The sequence below is a fragment of the Lynx rufus genome, unplaced genomic scaffold (genome assembly GCF_022079265.1).
Source record: "Lynx rufus isolate CCGP_SWC_20201006 ecotype Redwood Valley unplaced genomic scaffold, mLynRuf1.p SCAF_14, whole genome shotgun sequence".
NCBI lineage: Eukaryota > Metazoa > Chordata > Mammalia > Carnivora > Felidae > Lynx > Lynx rufus.
Window position 1 is genome coordinate 43,023,521 of NW_025814828.1, and position 25,478 is coordinate 43,048,998.

Genomic DNA, 25,478 nt, shown 5'->3' on the forward strand with positions numbered 1-25,478 from the left:
GCCCATTTCTTCACTGGGTTATTTGTTTTTCGTGTGTGGAGTTTGGTGAGCTCTTTATAGATTTTAGATACTAGCCCTTTGTCCGATATGTCATTTGCAAATATCTTTTCCCATTCCGTTGGTTGCCTTTTAGTTTTGTTGGTTGTTTCCTTTGCTGTGCAGAAGCTTTTTATCTTCATAAGGTCCCAGTAATTCACTTTTGCTTTTAATTCCCTTGCCTTTGGGGATGTGTCGAGTAAGAGATTGCTACGGCTGAGGTCAGAGAGGTCTTTTCCTGCTTTCTCCTCTAAGGTTCTGATGGTTTCCTGTCTCACATTCAGGTCCTTTATCCATTTTGAGTTTATTTTTGTAAATGGTGTGAGAAAGTGGTCTAGTTTCAACCTTCTGCATGTTGCTGTCCAGTTCTCCCAGCACCATTTGTTAAAGAGGCTGTCTTTTTTCCATTGGATGTTCTTTCCTGCTTTGTCAAAGATGAGTTGGCCATATGTTTGTGGGTCTAGTTCTGGGGTTTCTATTCTATTCCATTGGTCTGTGTGTCTGTTTTTGTGCCAATACCATGCTGTCTTGATGATGACAGCTTTGTAGTAGAGGCTGAAGTCTGGGATTGTGATGCCTCCTGCTTTGGTCTTCTTCTTCAAAATTCCTTTGGCTATTCGGGGCCTTTTGTGGTTCCATATGAATTTTAGGATTGCTTGTTCTAGTTTCGAGAAGAATGCTGGTGCAATTTTGATTGGGATTGCATTGAATGTGTAGATAGCTTTGGGTAGTATTGACATTTTGACAATATTTATTTTTCCAATCCATGAGCAGGGAATGTCTTTCCATTTCTTTAAATCTTCTTCAATTACCTTCATAAGCTTTCTATAGTTTTCAGCATACAGATCCTTTACATCTTTGGTTAGATTTATTCCTAGGTATTTTATGCTTCTTGGTGCAATTGTGAATGGGATCAGTTTCTTTATTTGTCTTTCTGTTGCTTCATTGTTAGTGTATAAGAATGCAACTGATTTCTGTACATTGATTTTGTATCCTGCAACTTTGCTGAATTCATGTATCAGTTCTAGCAGACTTTTGGTGGAGTCTATCGGATTTTCCATGTATAATATCATGTCATCTGCAAAAAGCGAAAGCTTGACTTCATCTTTGCCAATTTTGATGCCTTTGATTTCCTTTTGTTGTCTGATTGCTGATGCTAGAACTTCCAGCACTATGTTAAACAACAGCGGTGAGAGTGGGCATCCCTGTCGTGTTCCTGATCTCAGGGAAAAAGCTCTCAGTTTTTCCCCGTTGAGGATGATGTTAGCTGTGGGCTTTTCATAAATGGCTTTTATGATCTTTAAGTATGTTCCTTCTATCCCGACTTTCTCAAGGGTTTTTATTAAGAAAGCGTGCTGGATTTTGTCAAAGGCCTTTTCTGCATCGATTGACAGGATCATATGGTTCTTCTCTTTTTTTTTGTTAATGTGATGTATCACGTTGATTGATTTGCGAATGTTGAACCAGCCCTGCATCCCAGGAATGAATCCCACTTGATCATGGTGAATAATTCTTTTTATATGCTGTTGAATTCGATTTGCTAGTATCTTATTGAGAATTTTGGCATCCATATTCATCAGGGATATTGGCCTGTCGTTCTCTTTTTTTACTGGGTCTCTGTCTGGTTTAGGAATCAAAGTAATACTGGCTTCATAGAATGAGTCTGGAAGTTTTCCTTCCCTTTCTATTTCTTGGAATAGCTTGAGAAGGATAGGTATTATCTCTGCTTTAAACGTCTGGTAGAACTCCCCTGGGAAGCCATCTGGTCCTGGACTCTTATTTGTTGGGAGATTTTTGATAACCGATTCAATTTCTTCGCTGGTTATGGGTCTGTTCAAGCTTTCTATTTCCTCCTGATTGAGTTTTGGAAGAGTGTGGGTGTTCAGGAATTTGTCCATTTCTTCCAGGTTGTCCAATTTGTTGGCATATAATTTTTCATAGTATTCCCTGATAATTGTTTGTATCTCTGAGGGATTGGTTGTAATAATTCCATTTTCATTCATGATTTTATCTATTTGGGTCATCTCCCTTTTCTTTTTGAGAAGCCTGGCTAGAGGTTTGTCAATTTTGTTTATTTTTTCAAAAAACCAACTCTTGGTTTCGTTGATCTGCTCTACAGTTTTTTTAGATTCTATATTGTTTATTTCTGCTCTGATCTTTATTATTTCTCTTCTTCTGCTGGGTTTAGGCTGCCTTTGCTGTTCTGCTTCTATTTCCTTTAGGTGTGCTGTTAGATTTTGTATTTGGGATTTTTCTTGTTTCTTGAGATAGGCCTGGATTGCAATGTATTTTCCTCTCAGGACTGCCTTTGCTGCGTCCCAAAGCGTTTGGATTGTTGTATTTTCATTTTCGTTTGTTTCCATATATTTTTTGATTTCTTCTCTAATTGCCTGGTTGACCCACTCATTCGTTAGTAGGGTGTTCTTTAACCTCCATGCTTTTGGAGGTTTTCCAGACTTTTCCTGTGGTTGATTTCAAGCTTCATAGCATTGTGGTCTGAAAGTATGCATGGTATAATTTCAATTCTTGTAAACTTATGAAGGGCTGTTTTGTGACCCAGTATATGATCTATCTTAGAGAATGTTCCATGTGCACTCGAGAAGAAAGTATATTTTGTTGCTTTGGGATGCAGAGTTCTAAATATATCTGTCAAGTCCATCTGATCCAGTGTCTCATTCAGGGCCCTTGTTTCTTTATTGACCGTGTGTCTAGATGATCTATCCATTTCTGTAAGTGGAGTGTTAAAGTCCCCAGCAATTACCACATTCTTATCAATAAGGTTGCTTCTGTTTATGAGTAATTGTTTTATATATTTGGGGGCTCCGGTATTCAGCGCATAGACATTTATAATTGTTAGCTCTTCCTGATGGATAGACCCTGTAACTATTATATAATGTCCTTCTTCATCTCTTGTTACAGCCTTTAATTTAAAGTCTAGTTTGTCTGATATAAGTATGGCTACTCCAGCTTTCTTCTGGCTTCCAGTAGCATGATAAATAGTTCTCCATCCCCTCACTCTGAATCTAAAGGTGTCCTCAGGTCTAAAATGAGTCTCTTGTAGACAGCAAATAGATGGGTCTTGTTTTTTTATCCATTCTGATACCCTGTGTCTTTTGGTTGGCGCATTTAATCCATTTACATTCAGTGTTATTATAGAAAGATACGGGTTTAGAGTCATTGTGATGTCTGTATGTTTTATGCTTGTAGTGATGTCTCTGGTACTTTGTCTCACAGGGTCCCCCTTAGGATCTCTTGTAGGGCTGGTTTAGTGGTGACAAATTCCTTCAGTTTTTGTTTGTTTGGGAAGACCTTTATCTCTCCTTCTATTCTAAATGACAGACTTGCTGGATAAAGGATTCTCGGCTGCATATTTTTGCTGTCTAGCACCCTGAAAATCTCGTGCCAATTCTTTCTGGCCTGCCAAGTTTCAAAAGAGAGATCAGTCACGAGTCTTATAGGTCTCCCTTTATATGTGAGGGCACGTTTACCCCTTGCTGCTTTCAGAATTTTCTCTTTATCCTAGTATTTTGCCAGTTTCACTATGATATGTCGTGCAGAAGATCGATTCAAGTTACGTCTGAAGGGAGTTCTCTGTGCCTCTTGGATTTCAATGCCTTTTTCCTTCCCCAGTTCAGGGAAGTTCTCAGCTATTATTTCTTCAAGTACCCCTTCAGCACCTTTCCCTCTCTCTTCCTCCTCTGGGATACCAATTATGCGTATATTATTTCTTTTTAGTGTATCACTTAGTTCTCTAATTTTCCCCTCATACTCCTGGATTTTTTTATCTCTCTTTTTCTCAGCTTCCTCTTTTTCCATAACTTTATCTTCTAGTTCACCTATTCTCTCCTCTGCCTCTTCCATCCGAGCCGTGGTGGTTTGCATTTTGTTTTCCATTTCCTTTAAAGCGTTTTTCAGCTCCTCGTGACTGTTCCTTAGTCCCCTGATGTCTGTAGCAAGAGATTCTCTGCTGTCCTGTATGCTGTTTTCCAGCCCAGCGATTAATTTTATGACTATTATTCTAAATTCACTTTCTGTTATATTATTTAAATCCTTTTTGATCAGCTCATTAGCTGTTGTTATTAATGTTTATTTTTGAAAGAGAGAGAGAGGACGCACATGCGTGAGCGGAGGAGGGGCAAAGAGAGAGGGAGACACAGAATCCAAAGCAGGCTCCAGGCCCTGAGCTGTCAGCACAGAGCCTGACACGGGCGGGGCTCGAGCCCATGAACTGTGAGATCATGACCTGAGCCAAAGTCGGATGCTTAACCGGCTGAGCCACCCAGGTGCCCCTCAGAGTCTTATGTTTGTTTTATAGACAATGTTAAGGGCTTTTAACTGTACTTAGCAGAAGGGATAGGAAGAAGTATACCAACTACATCTTTCCAGGAGCAGACATCATAGTTGCTTTGTTTTTAAATTTCATTTTATTATGAAAAAGGTAACATACACAATAGTAGACAGATTAGTCGAGTGAATCTCCTTTACTCAGCCTCAACAATTTTCAACATTTTGCCAACCTTGTCTCATTTATTCTCCCCACCATGAGGTTTGTTGGAGTCTTTTAACTCAAGTCCTAGAAATAGTATTGTCTCAGTGTGAGTGTGCATCCCTAACAGAAAAATACCTTTTAAAACATAATCACAATGACATGATCACATTTCACTATTTCACGATAAATCCTTAATGTAATTAAAGACTAATTCATATTCAAATTTCCCTGATCGGTTCAAGAAGTGTTTTTAAAATTGGTTTTCTCAAAATAGGATCCAAGCCAAATGTAACATTATATTTGGTTGTTATCTCTCTTGTCTCTTTTAAAAATCTATAAATTTCCTAAGCCAGCCACAGAAAAACAAATACTGCATGACATCACTTATGTGTGGAATCTAAAAAAGTCCAAATCATAGATGCAGAGAGTAGAATGGTGTTTTTCAGGGGCTGGAGGGTGGGGGAAATGGGGACATGTTGGTCAAAGAGTACAAAGTTTCAGGATGCAGGATGAATAAGTTCTGGGGATCTAAGGTACAGCGTGGTGACTATAGTTAATAATACTGTACTGTACACTTGAAATTTGCTAAGTAGATCTTAACTGTTCTCACCATTAAAAAGGTAACTATGTGAGGTGATGAATATGTTAATTAACTTGATTGTGGTAATTATTTCACAGTGTGCATGTATATCAAAACATCATGTTGTACACCTTAAATATATGATTTTTATTTGTCAGTGATACCTCAATAAAGCTAAAAAAGGATCTGTACATTTCTCATCTTTCTTTTTCTCATCCCATTTTAAATCCCACTTATCATTGAAGAAAACGGGTCATTTTTCCTATAAAATATTCCACGTTCTGGATTTGCCTGATTGTTTCTTAGTGGTGATGCTATACTTGTTCCTCTATCTCCTATATGTACCATAAACTGGCAGTTAGAGCTAGACACTTGATTAGATTTAGTTTCAATTTTTATTTTTGACATCAGTAAATTATAGGTGATGCTGTATGCTTACTACTGCATTACATCAGGAGGTATATAATATCTAGCTATCCCTTAGTGATGCTAAATTTGACCAGTGGGTTCAGGTGGTATTAATCTGATCCCTCCATTATAAAATTCTCCATCACCATTTGCCTAATCTTGTTCATCCATTCATGATCATTGCCCTAGATTAGTGATTTTCAACCAGAGATAATTGTCCTCCATGGGATATTTGACAACGTCTGAAGACATTTAAAAACATTTTTTTTTGTAGTTTTTATTTATTTTTGAGAGAGAGAGAGAGAGAGAGAGAGCAAGGGAGGAGCAGAGGTAGAGGGAGACACAGATCCAAAGCAGGCTCCAGGCTCTGAGCTGTCAGCACAGAGCCCAATGTGGGGCTCGACCTCATGAACTGTAAGATCATGACCTGAGCTGAAGTTGAACATCAGATGCTTAACCAAATGAGCCACTCAAGTGCCCCACTTTTAGTGGTTTTAAAAGGAATGAAATTTACTTGCAATTAGTAGTAAATAAGCCTTAGAGAGCTAATGCACAGTATAGTGAATATAAACAATAGTGCATTAGAATCCTCAAACTTGCTAAGAGACTAAATCTTAATTATTCCAACCACAAAAAAGAAATTATAATTATATGATGTGATAGAAGTGCTATCACTACAATGACAATCATATTGCAATATATAAATGTATCAAATTTCAATAAAAATAAACAAAATAAATACAAATATTTTAAAAGGAATAAAGTTTTGAAAAAGAGTTAAAAAGGGACACCAAGGTGGCTCCATCAGTTGAGCATCCAGCCAGCTCTTGATCTCGGCTCAGGTCGTGATCTCACAGTTTGTGGGATCAAGCCCTGCATTGGGCTCTGTGCTGACAGCATGGAGCCTGCTTGGGATTCTCTCTCTCCCTTTGTCTCTGCCCCTCCCCTGTTCACAAGTGCTCTCACTCTCTTTCTCTCTCTCTCAAAAATAAATAAACTTCAAAAAAAAAGGAGGGGCACCCGGGTAGCTCAGTTGGTTGGGCATCTGACTTTGGCTCGGGTCACCATCTTGCAGTCTGTGAGTTCGAGCCCCACGTCGGGCTCTGCAGTGACAGCTCAGAGCCTGGAGCCTGCTTCAGATTCTATTTCCATCTCTCTCTGCCCCTCCCCTGCTCTCACTGTGGCTTTCTGTCTCAAAAATAAAATAAAAACATAAAAAATAATTTTAAAAAAGGAATAAAAAGTGTGATTAGGATTTTTAGCTACCAGCTTTGATATACTATAACAAGATGTACCCTTCCCACTCTTCAAACTTTTAAGAGACATTTAGGACAAGCACAAGAAGTCAGATTCCACACTTTAGTGAGTAAAATTGGAGAATGTGTTCTCTATTGTGCCTCTGTTTAAGCTCAGGCCCAGGGCCATGCTATATCCCACAAAGCTGACCTCCAGCACTGGAACAGATTTTGGGATTCCAGAATTTTCCTAAAAGAGAGGGGTAAGATAGTTGGTTGGTCAGATGCTGTGTCAGAATGCAGGAGGATGTTCAGAGACCACGTGATGAGGCAGATAGGTAAGGAATCAAAAGTGTGAGTCAAACAGGGCAGAAGTCTGAAGGATCATAGTCAGAGTTGGTAAAGATTGAGGGAAGCTGAGACACAGAATTCCTCAGTCAGCATGTGGTGCAAACTGGGGAAATGGCTGGTTAGAATATGATGCAGTGTAACCTCATCTTTGCTGTCATCCCTCACAAACATGACTTTGCTCTCTTTGTGAGCCTTTCTTTTGGCCAGAGAAGGGCCCCAGTCACTGGAATCACATAGGTACAGGCTACCAGGAACTAGATGTGTGCTTGAAGAAGGCCTTAAGCTCTTCCATTTTGTGCCCACTGCATACCACCAGGCCTGCTGCTTCCCTCTGTAGGGCTGGCATCTCCTGGAAGCCATTGGTGGATCCTGATGAGCCCATTCCTCAGTCTCCTGGTTGTTGATATGGCTATGGGAGTGCAGGGGGTGAGGCCTTGTCCTGCTGCAATGGCAGGTAGGGGCTGCTGAGCTGGATCCTTGATCATCATGAATGGGCTGGCAGGAGGGCTATGGCTGAGCTTAGGGAGATTTGGTTTGGTCCAAATGGAATGGGAAGAGCCCACCTGGCCAGCTTCTAGACCCAAGGATTCTGGTGCTGAGTGGACTTGCCAATTTCCCTTTCTTTAGCCCAGTGAAGACTTGCAGACCACTAATGAGATGTCAGGGCCTGGATAAAGTAGATGTCAGACATCTCATTGTTGATAGTAGATATATTCTGAATGGGAACAGGCATAGAAGCAGAGAGCAAGCATAAGGAAATTCAGCGTCCTTAATGTTTTTGTGCTGCAGTTTCCTCATTTGTATGGTGAGAATAATATTAGTGCTGACCTCATCAGGGCGCTATGAGGTTTACATAAAATAGTAAAATACTTGTAAAATAGTGCCTGCATATAATAAACCATTGATGAATGTTAATTATTTCATTATAATCGTGTGTAAATTATAAATCGTATCATGTCATTCCCTTGATAACTGCCCCCCAACCCCAAATGATTCTCACTGCAAGTGGGATAATATTCAAATCTCATACAATGGTCTGCAAGGCTTCAGGTGATTTGATTCCTGCCTGCACCTCTCTTCTCATCTTATATCACTCTCCTCCTTCTTGATCACCAAACTCAAGCCATTCTGGCCTTATTTTCATTTCTGAAAATTATGAAGCTTTTTTTACTCTCAGGACCTTTGCACTTGCTCTATACATTTATAACTGGACAAAAAAAAAACTTAAAAAAAGAGACACTAAAATCAAGAATCCATAAAGTCTGAGAATCTTAACTACCTAATAATTTTTTTTAATTTTTAAAATGTTTATTTATTTTTGAGAGAGAGAGAGAGAGACTGTGGGGGAGAGAGGGGCGGAGAGAGAGGGAGACACAGAATCTGAAGCCGGCTCCAGGCTCTGAGCTGTCAGCACAGAGCCTGATGCAGGGTTGGAACTCACCTAGCATGAGATCTTGCCCTGAGGCAAAGTCGGGTAGGATGCTCAACCGACTGAGCCACCCAGGCATCCCAACTACATAATTATCTTAAACACCATAAGATTAAAAAATGAAATAAAACACAACAGTCAAATGGTAAATGGGAAAAATATACTAGAGTATGACAGATGAAGGGCTAATAGCTTAGTGGTTAAGAATCCAAACTCTAGGTTCCGACTTCTGGGTTTGAATCCCAGGTCCATCATTTACTATCTGTGTGACGTTGAGCATCACTCAATCTCTCTGTGCCTCTATTTCCTCACCTGTAAAACAGTGATGATAACACCTACTTCCTAAAATTGTTGTAAGGGTTAAATCTCTTTAAGAAAGCAACTCTTGGCATACTTTAGGTGTCATACAACTGTTATTTATTATTGTTAGTAAGCAGCCAAAAATACCAGCAAAGGATGTGAACAGATACCTCACATGAACAGTGATACAAAATGGCCAATAAATATTTGAAAATATGGTCAACTTCACTCATAACTAAAAGCATGCGTTCGTTTATTTCACAAATATTTAAATATTTATCAAGTGCCGAAGATTCTTTGGGAATAGTGAACATCTTTCTCTTAGGGAGTTTACATTATAGTTATTTTTATATGTGTGTGTAATATTTAATATATCATGTGGTGATAGTATTTTGAAGACAAAGCAGAGATGAGGTGTTATTTTATATAGAGATCAAGGAAGGACTCTGAGATAAGGTGGCATTTAAGGAGTAATCTTAAGTAATCGAGAAAGCCATAAAGATTTCTAGGGGAAGAGCTTTCTAAGCAGAGGAAACAACAAAGGCAGAGGCTTAGAAGCAGGAGCCAGCTTAGCTTATTCAAGGGACAGCAGTAAATCCAGTTTGTTTGGGGCAAGGCTGAATTGATAGGAAGTGAGGTCTAAGAGACCGTGGTCAGATTCTCTAGGGCTTTAAAGGCTAGGATAAGGACTTGGGACATACTAGGAGTAAAATAGAAAGCTTGCCATCATTTAGAATTGTAATCACCTATACATGACTGGGATCCATAACTACAAAGGCTCAAATAGGATGATGTTTCAAGTGTGATATTGATTCTAAAACATAATCAACTGTAAGACATGCCATTGTTTTTTAAATTTAATTTTTTAAATCTTTATTTATTTTTGAGATAGAGAGAGAGACAGAGCATGAGCGGGGGAGGGACAGAGGGAGAGGGAGACACAGAATTTGAAGCAGGCTCCAGGCTCTGAGCTGTCAGCACAGAGCCTGACATGGGGCTTGAAATCATGAGTTGTGAGATCATGACCTGAACCAAAGTTGGACGCTTAACTGACTGAGCCACCCAGGCACCCCAAGACATGCCATTATTATATGTGCCATCAAGAAAGAAAAGAAAATGCTGCCAAGCAGAATCATAAACTGTCACTCAAAGATTTCAGAGATGTTGAAATATGAATGAAGAGATATACCTCTTAGAGTTGGTAAAAAATGGCATTTTTTTTCTCACGTAAGAATAGGTCCAGAGGTAATCATTTTCTTGGTTGCAAGATGGCTACTCAGCTATAGTCATTATACCCTCATTTCCAGGAGGAAGAAGGGGAAACTAGGAGGGAGGAAATGCCTTTTATTCTTCTATACTAATTTTGTGAAAGTCTTCCCCTAAAAACTCATTGGAATTTTTATTGGCATTGCTTTGGATATGTAGATCAACTTGGAGAAAACTGTCTGATGCCCAATGTACAGTGCTAATCTGTAGATCAATATGTATTTACAGTCCCATTTATATTTCATAAAAAGGATAAATGTATACAGCATGCTTGTATTTCCCTAGAAAATTTCTGAAACGAGAAACTGTTAACAAGTGGTCATTTCAGGGGAATAAATTGGGTGTGATTGGCAGGGAAGAGAGGGACTTTAAATTTTCATGTTATGCCTTCTTGTAAACCTTTTTTTAAAAAAACCACAGATATTGTACACATTACTTTTATAATAATAAATAGAAACCAGGAACCTTAAAAGTAGAGTGTGCATTAACCTGGGGACACAGGTAGACTTTCCCCGGGGTAAATAAGCACTTAGAGTTTTAAGGGGATAAACTTCTTTATCCTCAAATTTCCTAATTCATATTTCCTAAAATTGATCTGCCAGAGAACACATGTGGTGGCAGAATCAAGCCAATTCTTTCCATCTCCCCTTTCAAAATGGTTCTTTGTGCACTTTACAAAACAAAGCATTCCTTTTATGCATCCAGAATCTTACCTGGGTGCACTGCCCCACAGTATAAAATCCTCAGGGCACCAGAGAGACACTTCCAAACATTGTTGTCAATGGTGAAGAAAAAAAAAAATTGCTCTAACAAATGAATGGGGATCAAATCCTTTTGCAGTTCTGATGGCTTCCAATGAAATGAAGGAAAACCCAATGGAGCTGTCAGCTGATAAATCAGGGAAAATAATTTTGAAGATAAATCATTGTATAATCCCCTCCCCCATAGATCTCTAAAGGAACTCAGAGACTTGAGTGACATTGCTAAAACAAACGTCCATTCCCATTTACTTACTTATATAACCGAGGTTTCTGTGTGCTAACATTTAGCCAAACAAAAAGTAGAAAGAGAATTGATGCTGAATCCTGTTTCATTCTAGCAATAAGCAATATTTACCCATGGAGACACCCACTAACTTTTTTCAAAAAAGGGCTTTTCTATCTCTAATACATTTTAATTTTTATGTTTAATAATTACCTATCAAAATTTGTAATATATTTATAATTTTTGATCTATCATATTCTAATATTAATTGTCCTAATTCAAGCAGGAGTAAAATTTTTAAAAGATTTTATTTTTTAGTAATCTCTACACCCAACATGGGGCTCAAAGTCACAATCCTGAGATCAAGAATCGCATGCTCCACTGACTAGGCCAGGCAGGTGCCCCAAGCAGGAGTAAATTTTTAAACAACCTTTAGAGCTTTAGGCTCACAGGAACATTTAAAAAGCGTTTAAATAGCAAAATATATACATACAAATTAAATAGCAAAATATTTTTCCCTGCAGGGAAATATAATAGGATTGTCAATAAAATCATTTCCAGTGCAAAAAATATATTATTGGGGTAAAATTCTGTTAGAAGACTAAAATGGAATCGAGAACTTAGGGAGAAAAGGAAAAATTTACAACTTCCTACCATCAAGAACTCATTTATGAATTTTTAAAACAGATGATGGTGGCTCTCAAATCATTAAGGTATTTGGGTTTGACTAGTTTCAGGTAAAATGGTGACATAACAGTTTTGTTTGTGAATGTTAACATTTGTCAGAAATCACATTATTTGCAGCCGATTTTTTTGATGCAAAATTTTAGATGGCAACTTAAAAATGTGTGAAGGAGCAAAAGGTTAAGAAATATTTTTTAAATGTTTATTATTTATTTTGAGAGAGAGAGTGGAAGCGAGCACAAGCGGGAAGTGGGGGGGGAGGAGCAGAGAGAGAGGAAGAGAAAGAATTCCGCGCTGACAGCACTGAGCCACCCTTGGGGCTAGAACTCACGAATCCTGAGATCATGATCTGAGCCGAAATCAAGAGTTGGACACTTAACCAACTGAGCCACCCAGGCACCCCCAAAAATATTTTTAAGAAAAAAATAGGACGTAGCTCCACACTTGAAGGCCCCAAGGTGTCCCTTCTGATCATAGTTCTCATCGGTCCTCAAGAAAGAATCCCTCTCCTGACTCTTCTCATAATCATTTCCCTGCTTTTCCTTACATTTTGACTATTTGTTTCTGCATTCTAAAGCAATATGGTTTAGCAAACAAACAGAAAAACCAGAGACAGACTCATAAGTACAGAGAACAAACTGGTGGTTGCCAGAGAGGAGGGGGGTGGGGGGATTAAGAGGCACAAATCGCCAGTTATAAAATAAGTAAGTCACAGGGGATGAAAAGTACACGATAGAGAACGTAGTCAATAACATTGTAATAACTTTGTATGGTGACAGATGGTAACTGTATTTATCACTGAGAACACTATGTAATGCATAGAATTGTATCATTATGCTGTACCCCTGAAACTAACATAACATTGTATGCCAGCTATACTGCAAGTAAAAAAAGAGATGAAAAAATATTTGAGTGTATTTTGATATAAACCGATAGTTTTATGTATGTTTATACAAAATAAATATCCCAGGAAATGTCATATACTCTTTTGCCACCTTGTGGTCAGAACTGTGTTCAACCCCAGGCGCCCCGGCTGCATGAGGAGGGGTCTCACCTTAAGTCAGTCCCTTCTGCTAGCCTTCAGTCAGGTCGCTGTGAGATAGACACGGTGACACTTGCGCAGGACTGAACTGAGACACAGGCAAGCAAGCGCGAAGCATGAAAAGGATTAGGCTGTCATCCCCACCCCCACCCCTGAACGTGATTCACGTCAAAAGCAACATGCAATCAGGAAAGAAATGTAAGGAAGTACAACAAAATTCTGACTTTTCTCATGGGGGCTACTTAAAAAAATAGCAAATGTCAAACTGTTTCCGATATTTTTTTTCTTGATTCTTTTGTTTTTGGTGCCTATTTTCTGCTGGTGACCTAGACACTTCCTTAGTCTGCCCTGATTGGGGACCCCAGCCCTGATTGTGGCCCTGGGGCAAGTTTGTTTGGTTTAGTGCTGCCCATAGCCCCTAGTACAACACCTGGCTCTGGGTTGGAGCTTTTGAAAACACATTTGCTGAGTGAATGACTGGAAAGCCTCCCCCCCCCCCACCCCGTTCCAGAACCTCCTGGACACGTGGGCTTGTGCTGGAGGTTGGATAATAAAGTAGTCAGGTTGCTTTGGTTAGTCTTCAGGGGTAGACAGTCTTAGGTACATAGAGATCTTTAGGTCTCTTTGATATCTGTCACTCTGGGGAGGTGGGATGGAGTACCTCCCCCTCCTCCCTCCAGTTCATGACCTCAGGCATTTTTAGCAGCAGCATTAGGAGCAGGAGCAGGAGCAGGATTTCTTCAGTGGGTATGCTAGTTGCAGTTCCTCTGGTTGCAGGTCACAAAGGGCAGGCATTTATAGGAAAGATGCTGGGGTGCTTCAAGGAATTGAAGCAAGAGTTGGCTTTGAAAGGCAGGGCACCATGGCAGCTCTGGGGGACCTTAGCTGTATGGGAGCCAAGCATCTCATTCTCCTTAAGGGCGCATAATTCTTGACAACCAACTCTCGCTGCTAACTCCAGGAGGCTTAGGCACCACCTCCTCCCAGCAGGAAGGGGCCGGCTGAGAGGTGATGTCCAGTGCCAACCAAGGAGAAGTCTGCTAGGGTATACTCAGGCAGCACAGCCCCGTAGTCAGACTGTGTATACGGGGTCAAGGCCAGCCATTACGGGACTCAGGGAACTGACTCTTCCTAGAACACTGGCTATCTACCTCTTCTGAGCCCCCTCCTGACTCCCTGGGACCAGCACCTGTGGCCACTTTCCACTGCCAGCAGCTCAGTGCAGGAGCTCTCAGACCCAGGCCCCCCCTCCCCCTGCTGGCTGCTACAACTACCGAAGCTGCTCCCCACCCCCTACTCCCACCTGCTGCCTATCAGGGGCTCTCTGCCAGACTTGGGGGTCTTGGGGCGGTGTCTTCCCCTTTCTCAGCGGTAGGGGAGGTGCCAGCAGTAGGCATGGCCTGTCCCTTCTGGTGCCCCCGGGCGGCTCAGCGTCTGCTGGGGCAGAGGGCATACTGCCAAACCCTCATCCCACCCGCGGCCTTTGGAGCCCGAGAAGGTGAGGAGCAGGCATAGATTCTGCAGAGCACCAATAAGATGGGCAAAAGGGATGTGCCTCTCCGGGCCCAGCAACCTTGGGAGTTCTGCCTCTCCGGATGTGGGGTCCAGGCCCGCCCCCAGAATGGACCTGGTCCTTATCTGTGAGGACAGGACCTGGGGTGGGAGGGAGCCTGGGACAGGGCTGGGGGCAGGCTCAGCTGTAGGGATGATGGCCTATCGTGGTTTCCGACTGCTCCTGAGGACCTGGCCTCTGAGGGGACATTTCACAGCCCCAAAGACCTTTCTGGACTTTACTATTCCTCCGTCCCCGGCCCCGCAGGGCTGGGGGAAGCTGCATGGACGAAGGGAAGGACGGGGAAAGGGGAGGAGACGATGAAGGGGGTCAGAGCTGCGATTGGAGCTGAGAACTGGAAGCGCCTTAAAGAGACTGCGCGGTCCCCGCCCCCCTTCCCGCCAGCCTCAATGAATTAGAGCTGTGTTTCCCAAACTTGCCTGATCATAAGAATCCTCCCGGGCACTAGTTAAAGATACAGGTTCCGGAGCACCTCCCTTCGCGATTCTGATTCAGTACGTCTGCGGGTGGAGCCGATGAATCTGTAATTTTAACACGCTCCCCACGTGATTCTCGTGAACAAGCAAGTTTGGGAAATACTGAATTAAAGGAAACGGGGCCTGGCTGCCGAAGCGGCCTCCGCTAGGGGGCTACGGCGGGAGGATTCCCGGGGGGCGTCGCCTGCTTCCGCTGCCGCCTCCTTCAGTGAAAGTCCCTTTTGGGTCCAGCTGTCACAGCCACCGCGCTCCCTCAGGCCGGGCGGGGGACACCCCAGGTCTGCGTGGCCCCCGTGCCGCCACGCCCAGTGGCCGCCCGAGCCCTGCGAGCAGGGGGAGGAGCCGCCGCCAGTGGAGGCGGAGGAGGTAGAGGAGGCGGAGACGGCGGAGACGGCGGAGAAGGCGGAGAAGGCGGAGAGGAAGGTGGAGGCGGAGGCGAAGGTGGAGGGGAAGGTGGAGGCGGCGGGGAAGGTGGAGGCGGCGGGGAAGGTGGACACCGCCGGGAACGTGGAGACAGCGGAGGGTCTGGGCCGCCAGGCTGAGCTCAAGCTGGAGCCCGAACCCGAGCCCGTACCGGAGGCGGAGCAGGAGCCGAAGGGGGAGCCGAAGCAGGAGCTGGAGGATGAGAACCCAGCGCGGAGCGGCGGTGGCGGCAGCAGCGACGAGGTTCCTCCCCCCACCCTTCCCTCCGAACCCCCGCGGCCCCCCGATCCCTCTCCGCGGCGCAGTCGTGCCCCCCGCCGCCGACCCCGGCCGCGGCCACAGACCCGGCTCCGTACCCCGCCGCAGCCTAGGCCACGGCCCCCGCCCCGGCCCCGGCCCCGGCGCGGCCCTGGGGGCGGATGCCTGGATGTGGATTTCGCTGTGGGTCCACCAGGCTGTTCCCACGTGAACAGCTTTAAGGTGGGAGAGAACTGGAGGCAGGAACTGCGGGTGATCTACCAGTGCTTCGTGTGGTGTGGAACCCCAGAGACCAGGAAAAGCAAGGCAAAGTCGTGCATCTGCCATGTGTGTGGCACCCATTTGAACAGACTTCACTCTTGCCTTTCTTGTGTCTTCTTTGGCTGCTTCACAGAGAAACACATTCATGAGCACGCCGAGACAAAACAACACAACTTAGCCGTAGACCTTTATTATGGAGGTATATACTGCTTTATGTGTAAGGATTATGTATATGACAGAGACATTGAGCAAATTGCCAAAGAAGAGCAAGGAGAAGCTTTGAAATTACAGGCCTCCACCTCAACCGAGGTTTCTCACCAGCAGTGTTCAATGCCAGGACTCGGTGAGAAATATCCAACCTGGGAGACAACCAAACCCGAGTTAGAACTGCTGGGACACAACCCAAGGAGAAGAAGAATCACCTCCAGTTTTACCATTGGTTTAAGAGGACTAATCAATCTTGGCAACACGTGCTTTATGAACTGCATCGTCCAGGCCCTTACCCATACTCCGATCCTGAGAGATTTCTTCCTGTCCGACAGGCACAGATGTGAAATGCCAAGTCCTGAGTTGTGTCTGGTCTGTGAGATGTCTTCGCTTTTTCGGGAGTTGTATTCTGGAAACCCATCTCCTCACGTTCCTTATAAATTACTGCACCTGGTATGGATACACGCTCGTCACTTAGCAGGATACAGGCAACAGGATGCCCACGAGTTCCTCATTGCCGCGTTAGATGTCCTGCACAGGCACTGCAAAGGTGATGATGCCGGGAAGGCTGCCAACAATCCCAACCACTGTAACTGCATCATAGACCAAATCTTCACAGGTGGCCTGCAGTCTGATGTCACCTGTCAAGCCTGCCATGGCGTCTCCACCACCATAGACCCATGCTGGGACATCAGTTTGGACTTGCCTGGCTCTTGCACCTCCTTCTGGCCCATGAGCCCAGGGAGGGAAAGCAGTGTGAACGGGGAAAGCCACATACCAGGAATCACCACCCTCACGGACTGCTTGCGAAGGTTTACAAGGCCAGAGCACTTAGGTAGCAGTGCCAAAATCAAATGCGGTAGTTGCCAAAGCTACCAGGAATCTACCAAACAGCTCACGATGAATAAATTACCTGTTGTTGCCTGTTTTCATTTCAAACGGTTTGAACACTCGGCCAAACAGAGGCGCAAGATCACTACATACATATCCTTTCCTCTGGAGCTGGATATGACACCATTTATGGCCTCGAGTAAAGAGAGCAGGATGAATGGACAGTTGCAGCTGCCAACCAATAGTGGAAATGATGAGAATAAGTATTCCTTGTTTGCTGTGGTTAATCACCAAGGAACCTTGGAGAGTGGCCACTACACCAGCTTCATCCGGCACCACAAGGACCAGTGGTTCAAGTGTGATGATGCCGTCATCACCAAGGCCAGTATTAAGGACGTTCTGGACAGTGAAGGGTATTTACTGTTCTATCACAAACAGGTCCTGGAACATGAGTCAGAAAAAGTGAAAGAAATGAATACACAAGCCTACTGAAGTGACACAGACCTACCTGTAATGGAAGATGACAACACCTATACTACAACTGGCTTCGAGATTTAAAGGACCTACTTGCATGGCCCATGGGCCTGACAGAGTAAGAATTGAACAGTACCCAGTGTCTAAAAGGTCCTGGTTGGAAGAGAAGTAGACGGGGTGGGAGAAGAGGCTCTAGTCTAAACAGTCACTTAAAGGAGAATTCAATGGCAGGAATGCTCTAGGTGGGGAAGGCAGGAGCAGGGAAATCCTGACACTGGTACATATCCTATATTCCTCCAAAAGATTGTGTGGGAAAGTGTGGGGTGGGAGGGGGGTGGTGTGGGGGGGGGTGTGTGCCCTTGTAACCGTAAAACATCTTTCTCCATGGGTGTTTCAGCTTCAACTGACCAATCACATAACAGTTATATGTTTGGAGGGGGGGAGAAAAGTCTATACAAATGTAGCCCATTACGTATATGGGTCTGAAAGCAGAAAAGTGGAGGAGGCAAGGATATCTCATTGACAAACACCTTTGCCAGTTTCTTTGTATTCGTGATTTTTTGTGCTATTAAATGCAGTATTAAAAAAAAGAAAAGCCCATGAGGCTAGTGAAAGGTGAAGAAGGAAGGGGGCTTGTATAAGGGGAGCAATTGCTCCAAATGTAGAGAAGACAAAAAAAAATACTGTAAGATAAGCAACCAACACAGACAGGACTCAGCTAAGAGTATAGTGTGTGAGTGTTTAAAAAAAAGCTGTATGATATACTTGAGCAAATCAATGAACCTCTTTGCGATTGTTTTCTCATCTGTACAATGCAGATAATTCCTACCTTAAAGGGTTATTGTTAAAGATTAAACGATATAAAATGTGTCTAAGTATCAAGTAAAAGGCTTGGAACTTTGTAGGGGCTCAGTAAACGTTTGTTGGATCTGAAACTTCTTCGGACCAGGACCAGAATGCATCAGAGGTGAGGGTTGGTCCAACCTGAGACCCATGGACAGAATGGACACACCTCGTGTCACATGCAGTCACTCACGCACATACACACACATGCACACACAGTTAACGACTCCCTCCCCAACACTGTCTACTTGGAGCCCCAAGGCAATGGATTCCACCTTTGTCCCTATGTAAGGGCATCACAACCAGTGCCACACCGGGGCGTGGGGGGAGAACTACAACTGTCTCCCAAAGGCCTTCTGTCCATTTGGAAGACCATCCTGTTGTTTCCATGACTAAGCACCCTGATGAGGGGACTCTCAGGACCAGTAGGCTGCCAGGCCTCTGAATGAGGGTGTTTGCTAGCCTTTGCCTTCCACAATCATGTGTGGGCTGTCACATCCACCTGCAGGCCCGGATCAGTTGAAAGACTATTTTCCAAAGCTCACTGGTCCACCAGCCCAAGGAGATCGATGGAGTGGCACATTGGCCTCTTCCCTGATTCTCCCAGAGGGCAGAGCAGCCTGCAGAGGGCTAAGCCAGAACAGATGGGATGTGCCCAGGAGGGGGTAAGCATTGATGGTTCGCATCAGGTACAAAAGTATCTATAACCTAGAAAATCTTTGTGGGGAGGGGGGAGACTATCAGACCCATGGGGCTTGGATCCACTGGCTCTGGTAAAAGGCTGGCTCCCCCCACCCCCACCTACAGGGCTTCCCAAATCTACTTCATGTTCCACTCATTTGGAAAATATACGTTTATGAATGTGGTTGGGGATGCATCCCCAGCTAGCTCATAGATGTTCTTTAGGACAGGGGTTGTGTCTCCTCTTGGACGCTAGGCTGCACACTCAGCCCCTAGCACAGTTCCTGGTGCATAGTAAGTAGACAGTCAAAACAGGTACCGATGAATCAATGAACCAATGCACCTTCCTTTCATAAGCAAAATTTTGCCACCACCCGGGGCCCAAGATCCTCAAAATATATAAAAGTGTTACCTTTGGTATCTTGGAGGAAGGGGGAGATTCAGGGATGAGTGGCCTCAGGTGCCACTTGGCAAATCAGTGCAGGGTATCTGATTATTTTTTTGGGATGTGTCTGGTAGGGCTGCCTGGGAAGACAGCCATGTCCTCATTCCTCCTGTCTGCCATAGGTAGTGTTCAGTAAGGCATGTGCCACCAGATTCTGACTGCTTGCAGAAACTATCTTTGACATTTTTAAGCTTTTTTATTTGGAAATATTTTAAACGTAGAGGAAAGTTGCAAAAATAAAAATAGTATAAAGAACATCTGTATGCCAGATTCACCTATTGCTAACAGTTTTTACCCCATTTACTTTATCGTTTACGTGAATGCACACCCTCATAAGTTGTGTGTGTGTGTGTGTGTGTGTGTGCGTGTGTGTGTCTGGACCATATGATGGTAGATTACATGCATCATAGCCCTTCATGACTAATGTACTTCATGCATTGCCTAAAGATAGGCATGTTCTCTACATCATGGTATAGCTAAGAGCTTCAGTAAATTTCACATCGACGCAATACTAGTATCTACCGTTAGCACTTCAAATTTATCTGCTGGCACAATGATGTCCTTTACAGCATTTCCTTGTCCATCATAGGATCTGGTCTAGGGTGAGGTATTGCTTTTAGTTGTCAGGTTTAACCTGGAACATTTCCACAAACTTACTTTGTCTTGTATGGCATTAGCATTTTTAATACAATGCTCCTCATTTTGGGTTTGTCTGATACAGAAACTGTCTTTTAAATACCCTGCACTCAGGAATAGTTCTAAGAGATATGAATGGCGCGAGACTGCTGAAGCTGACCTCCCTGTCTCCGCTGGTGGAAGGCACAGACCACCAGAGGGAGCAGCTGTGCCTGGCACCTCCTGATTGAAGCACGCACCACCTCTGGGAAACACCATTGTCCCTCAGCAACAGGGGAGCCATTCAAGCCCAGCCCAATGCCCCTACCTGTCACCAACCCCCAAATTGAGCCATGGAGTGTAACAACAGCAGCCAGGGCCTGCTTTCAGATCACACCACCGTGGGACCCAGGGAATCATGTATTCAGCAGGTATGTGTTACCTTGAGCCCAGATGGAGATTCAGGCATGTCTGGCACATTGGGCAGGCACCTCCATGGTGGGGCCTTTAGGGGGATCAGAACGGAATGTCCTTGGCACCTTTATCAACATTCGCATGGGGGGCACAAGGAGGGGAGCAGGGAAGGGGTTAAGTACTTCTTAAACAGCTTCATGGGCAGAGTACGTGAAGATGGGGCCCCGAATAAGGAAAAACACAGGAGATGTCAAAAACAGAGTGGTTTGTGACTTACTGGGAACTTTCAGACACAACTGGGGTATTTTACATGATGCCTGGAATTCCCGTGTGAGCAGATGTGGGCAAGAGCTGATGAAATTTAAGCTAATTTTTAACTGAGACTCCCACAAGCTGTCATCAGCCAGCCAGGGAAACTCAGTTCCCATGTACATTTATGATCGGGGCCCAGAAGGGCATGGGCAAAAGATGAGTGCTCACAACTGGGGTCTTATCCACCCACAGAGCTCAGAATGAGGGACCATTCTGAGCTCTCTTTCACCCATCATACATGCCTTATATGTATGTAGGTTTTTTTGGCCTAACCCGGTTGAAAATTCAGAAGGCTACTACTTCCCATTTCCTGGAGTAGCCGAATGCTGAAACTTATTCTGGCCCACAGTTCACATACTTAACTGCCTCACTTCTTCCCCATCCACAGGGAATCCTGATCAGGGATGCCATCAACCAAGAGGTCTTTTCCAATCAAGAAACAGAATGGCCCCCACACAACTCATGTTGTCATAATGCAGTAGACCTGATGCCAGGAACCCGTGTTTGCACCAAATGTACACTCACACCCAGAAGTGAAGGCCTAGGTCCTCCGAGAGTATGAAGTTCAGCGCCCACAGCGTACGTCATTACACACTGTCCTTTCCCTGTAGTTGACCCAATATCATTTTTTTAAACTCATGTATCAAAGTATGTCAGATATATAGGAAAATGCACATATCATAAGGGTACAACTTGATGAATTTCTAGAAAATGAACAGAGCCCTGCAAACAACATCCAGATCAAGAAACAGAACATTATCCATAAGTCAGGCCCCACTTCTGCTTCCTTCCAGTCAATAACCCCAAAGAGCAAACCCTATCCTGACTTCTTTCACTGTAGATCAGTGTTGCCTTTTTTATGCCTTCTATAAAAGGAATGGTTCAGTATGTTTACTTTTGTGTCTGGCTTCTTTGGCTCAACATATATGAGCTTCATCTATGAAGTCTTTTTGTCACAAAAAATTATGAGGAATGTCATTATTTCTGTCTAATGAACCAAAAGTAAGAATCCATACTCTTTCTAGTGATTTCTGACATTGAGTCAATTCAAAGGGACATAGGCCATTGCAAAGTTAGACCTCAAGAGTGTCTAATCTCAGCTATAAGAAAATGGTGGATGGAAAATAACCTTCCAGAGAATCTTGGGATATTTAAGTACCCCAGAAATGTTAATCTTGGGTCCTGTTCTAATAATCTTGGACCCCAGCCCTGTTCCAGTAGCTCCTGAATGGGATACTCTTTTCTAGTAAATCCTCAAACTTTAACGTGTAGCAGAGTCACCTTGAGGGCTTATTAATCCATAGATGCCTGGGTCCTGCCCCTAGAATTTCTTATTTCGGTAGATTTGGGATGGGGGCTTGAGAATTTGAATTTCTAACAAATTCCCGAGTGATGCTTTAAGTTCTGGGATCACACTTTGAGAACCAGTGTTCTATTCAGTTTGTTTTTGCACTGTGGTACTCGGAGCCCAAGGAGGCTATTGAAGGTGCTCCAGGGAGCATCTTGGAGAGCATCTTGGGGAGCAAGGGGGTGGGTAAATTTTTCTTACCTTTTTTAATGTTTATTTATTTTTGAGAGATAGACAGAGTGAGAGCGGAGGAGGGGCAGAGAGAGAGGGAGACACAGAATCTGAAGCAGGCTCCAGGCTCCAAGCTGTCAGCACAGAGTCCGATGGGGGGCTCAAACTCTCAAAATTACGAACTGCGAGATCATGACCTGAGCCCAAGTTGGACGCATAACTGACTGAGCCACCCAGGTGCCCCAAGGGGTGGCTAAATTGGTGAAGATCAGGAACTCTTTTTTTAAATGTTTGTTTATTTATTTATTTATTTATTTATTTTATTTTTATTTTTTTTTTTTTGGGGGGCGCCTGGGTGGCGCAGTCGGTTAAGCGTCCGACTTCGGCTCAGGTCACGATCTCACGGTGGGCGAGTTCGAGCCCCGCGTCGGGCTCTGGGCTGATGGCTCGGAGCCTGGAGCCTGTTTCCGATTCTGTGTCTCCCTCTCTCTCTGCCCCTCCCCCGTTCACGCTCTGTCTCTCTCTGTCCCAAAAATAAATAAACGTTGAAAAAAAAAATTAAAAAAAAAATAAATGTTTATTTATTTTGACAGGGGGAGGAGCAGAGAGAGAGAGAGAGAGAATGAGAGAGAAAATCCCAAGCAGGCTCTGCTGTCAGCACACAGCCTGATGCAGGGCTTGAACTCGTGAACCATGAGATCATGGCCTGAGCTGAAATCCAGAGTCAGATGCTTAACTGCCTGAGCCACCTGGGTATCCTAAATATGAAGAACTCTTAATCTCACTTTAACCAGAGCAGCTTTCTTCTTACTTATTTTATATTGTGGAATTCCAAATAATATTTTTTTAAATTCCAAGTAATACTTGAAGCAAAAGTTCTGCTACTAAAATTTTTAAAAGTTGGAAATCACTGTGCTAAGGAATTGTAGCCCCTGGGGGAATGATGTATTTGAACTACATGGGTGGCCTATCTGGAAAATAATCCAACATGCTACAGAGACCTGGCCTCCTATATGCCCTTAATCTAGATGGTCCTGCAGGGAACTTAATTTCCTTGGAACTTAAAGAAGTACATATTTATGAGGATGAAAGTGATAAGGGAAAATGCTTAATTATAAATAAGGTGCATATACATAAAGTATGTTTTTATTTCTGGCAATATAGCATGCTAAGATGACATGAATAGCACTCCCCAACTATACACACATATTAACACTAGATAATCTATAACACAAATTTTAATTTATAGGTGACCTTAAAAAATATAAAATTAGGGGCGCCTGGGTGGCTCAGTCAGTTAAGCGTCTGGATTTGGCTCAGGTCATGATCTCGCGGTTCGTGGGTTTGAGCCCTGCGTCGGGCTCTGTGCAGACAGCTTAGAGCCTGGAGCCTGCTTTGGATTCTGTGTCTCCCTTTCTCTCTGACCCTCCCCTGCTCACATTCTGTCTCTGTCTCTCTCTGAAAAGTAAATAAAACATAAAAAAAATTTTTTTAAATATAAAATCACCAGAGTAACAAAAAGAAAAATTAAAGCCAGGTGAGTAATTGTAAACGGACACTGTAATAGCCCATTATGGTGCTGGTCCCAGGTATCAGACACTAGTGGCTAGGGGCTTAGACCTGGTAATATCATGCCCATGCAGGAACTCACAACACAGCCTCAAGTCCACAAGAAGCAGAGAAGCTGTGACTGAAACCTCTGGATAAAGCCTCTAGTAGCTTCTCTGTCTGTTAAAACTGGTTTGGAAAGTGAGTAGTGAAAAGTCTTATGCTCTCTCTGGAGCTACCATAAGAAATGAACACCCCAGGCTTATGTTATATATGGAGGTGGGGTCAAAATTTACCCTCTTGTGTGCTATGGAAACCACATGCGGAAAAATTAAAGTGAAAATGGGAGCAGAACCATTCAAATCTCTAGAACCCCAGCGAGAGCAAATGTACATTTTTATAATCCAGGGCACATGGAACCTCACAGAAAAAGACAATATCTGCTGAATATGGGTTCAGAAACGAACAATAGAAATATACTTGCAAAAGAAATGATACACCATGAAGGAGAGTCACCAGGTGGCACAAGGAATAGAATTAGTATCCCCAAGAAATACTGATGAGAACTACTAGTCTTTTCTTGAGAGTGAAATAAGGACATTTTCAGAAAAAACAAACCTAAGAAAGTGTAGCAATAATAGACTGTCACTAGAATAACTATTGAAAGATATACTTCAGGAAGAAGGTAATTGAAATCAGGAAGAAGGGGTGAACAGGAGGCAAGGAAGAGTGGACAAAAACTGACAAATGTGGGGAAATCTAAGTAGGTGTTAACTATATAAAACAATAATATTGAATACTATGGAGGTATAAAAACAAGCTGGCACCAAACAATGGAGCACAAAAACATCTAAGACAGTGGGAGACTATTAATATTTAAAGCATTCTGAAGCTCTTGTGTTGTTTGGAAGAAGGGTAGGGATATTTGGACCTGAATTTGGACCTTGTTAACTCAAGATAAATGTTTAAACATTTAAGAATATGGGCTTCTAGTTTCTGGCAATGGCAGGCTTGGTTATTTTATTCAACTTCTCTATTGAAGTAATGAAGTATGCTGGATAAAATCCTTCAAAACCACTTTTTTAAAAAAAATATTTACTTTTGAGAGAGAGAGTGCACGTGAGTGGGGAAAAGGGGCAGAGAGAGAGAGGGACAGAGAGAGCCCCAAGCTCCACTAACAGTACAGAGCCTGACTCTTGGGGCTCGATCTCACCAACCCTGAGATCATGACCTGAGCTGAAATCAAGAGTCAGACGCTTAATTGACTGAGCCACCCAGGTGCCCTGTAAACTTTTTTAAATAATTTTTTTCAATGTTTATTTATTTTCTAGAGAGAGAGAGAGAGAGAGAGAGAGAGTACATGTGCGCACACACAAGTAGGGGAGGGGCAGAGAGAGAGGGGACAAAGGATCCAAAGCAGGCTCTGGGCTGACAGCCCAGAGCTGGATGCGGGACTCGAACTCATGAACTGTGAGATCATGACCTCAGCCAAAGTCAGACGCATAACTGACTGAGCCACCCAGGTGCCCCTCAAAACCACTTTAAAAGGACTGAAGAGCCAAGAGGACAGAGGAAAATGTCCAGGCCAAATTTGGATGAAAGCTTGTAACCAGACAGGTAAGCAGAATATTGGTGCACCAAAGCAATTTGCTCTGAGCATATTTGCCTACATTGCCCACCTGAGCATTGACTCAATGGCCACATAGGGCTAGAGAGACAGAAGTTAAGGCTTAGGGGCAGCCCGAGGTAGGAGTTTAATAAAAGAACCTCTCCACATTGAGCTGAGACCCCAAT

General features: G+C 43.5%; 1 protein-coding gene across 1 annotated transcript; it reads left to right on the forward strand.

Moving 5' to 3' along the window:
• The first annotated feature begins 14,199 nt into the window (after nt 1-14,199).
• USP27X (ubiquitin specific peptidase 27 X-linked) lies at nt 14,200-17,615 on the forward strand. The gene is made up of 3 exons (XM_047075789.1): nt 14,200-14,302; nt 14,624-14,738; nt 14,967-17,615. Exons 1-3 carry the CDS (start codon nt 14,200-14,202, stop codon nt 17,323-17,325), a joined length of 2,577 nt encoding a protein of 858 aa, XP_046931745.1. The 3' UTR covers nt 17,326-17,615.
• Nucleotides 17,616-25,478: the final 7,863 nt, after the last annotated feature.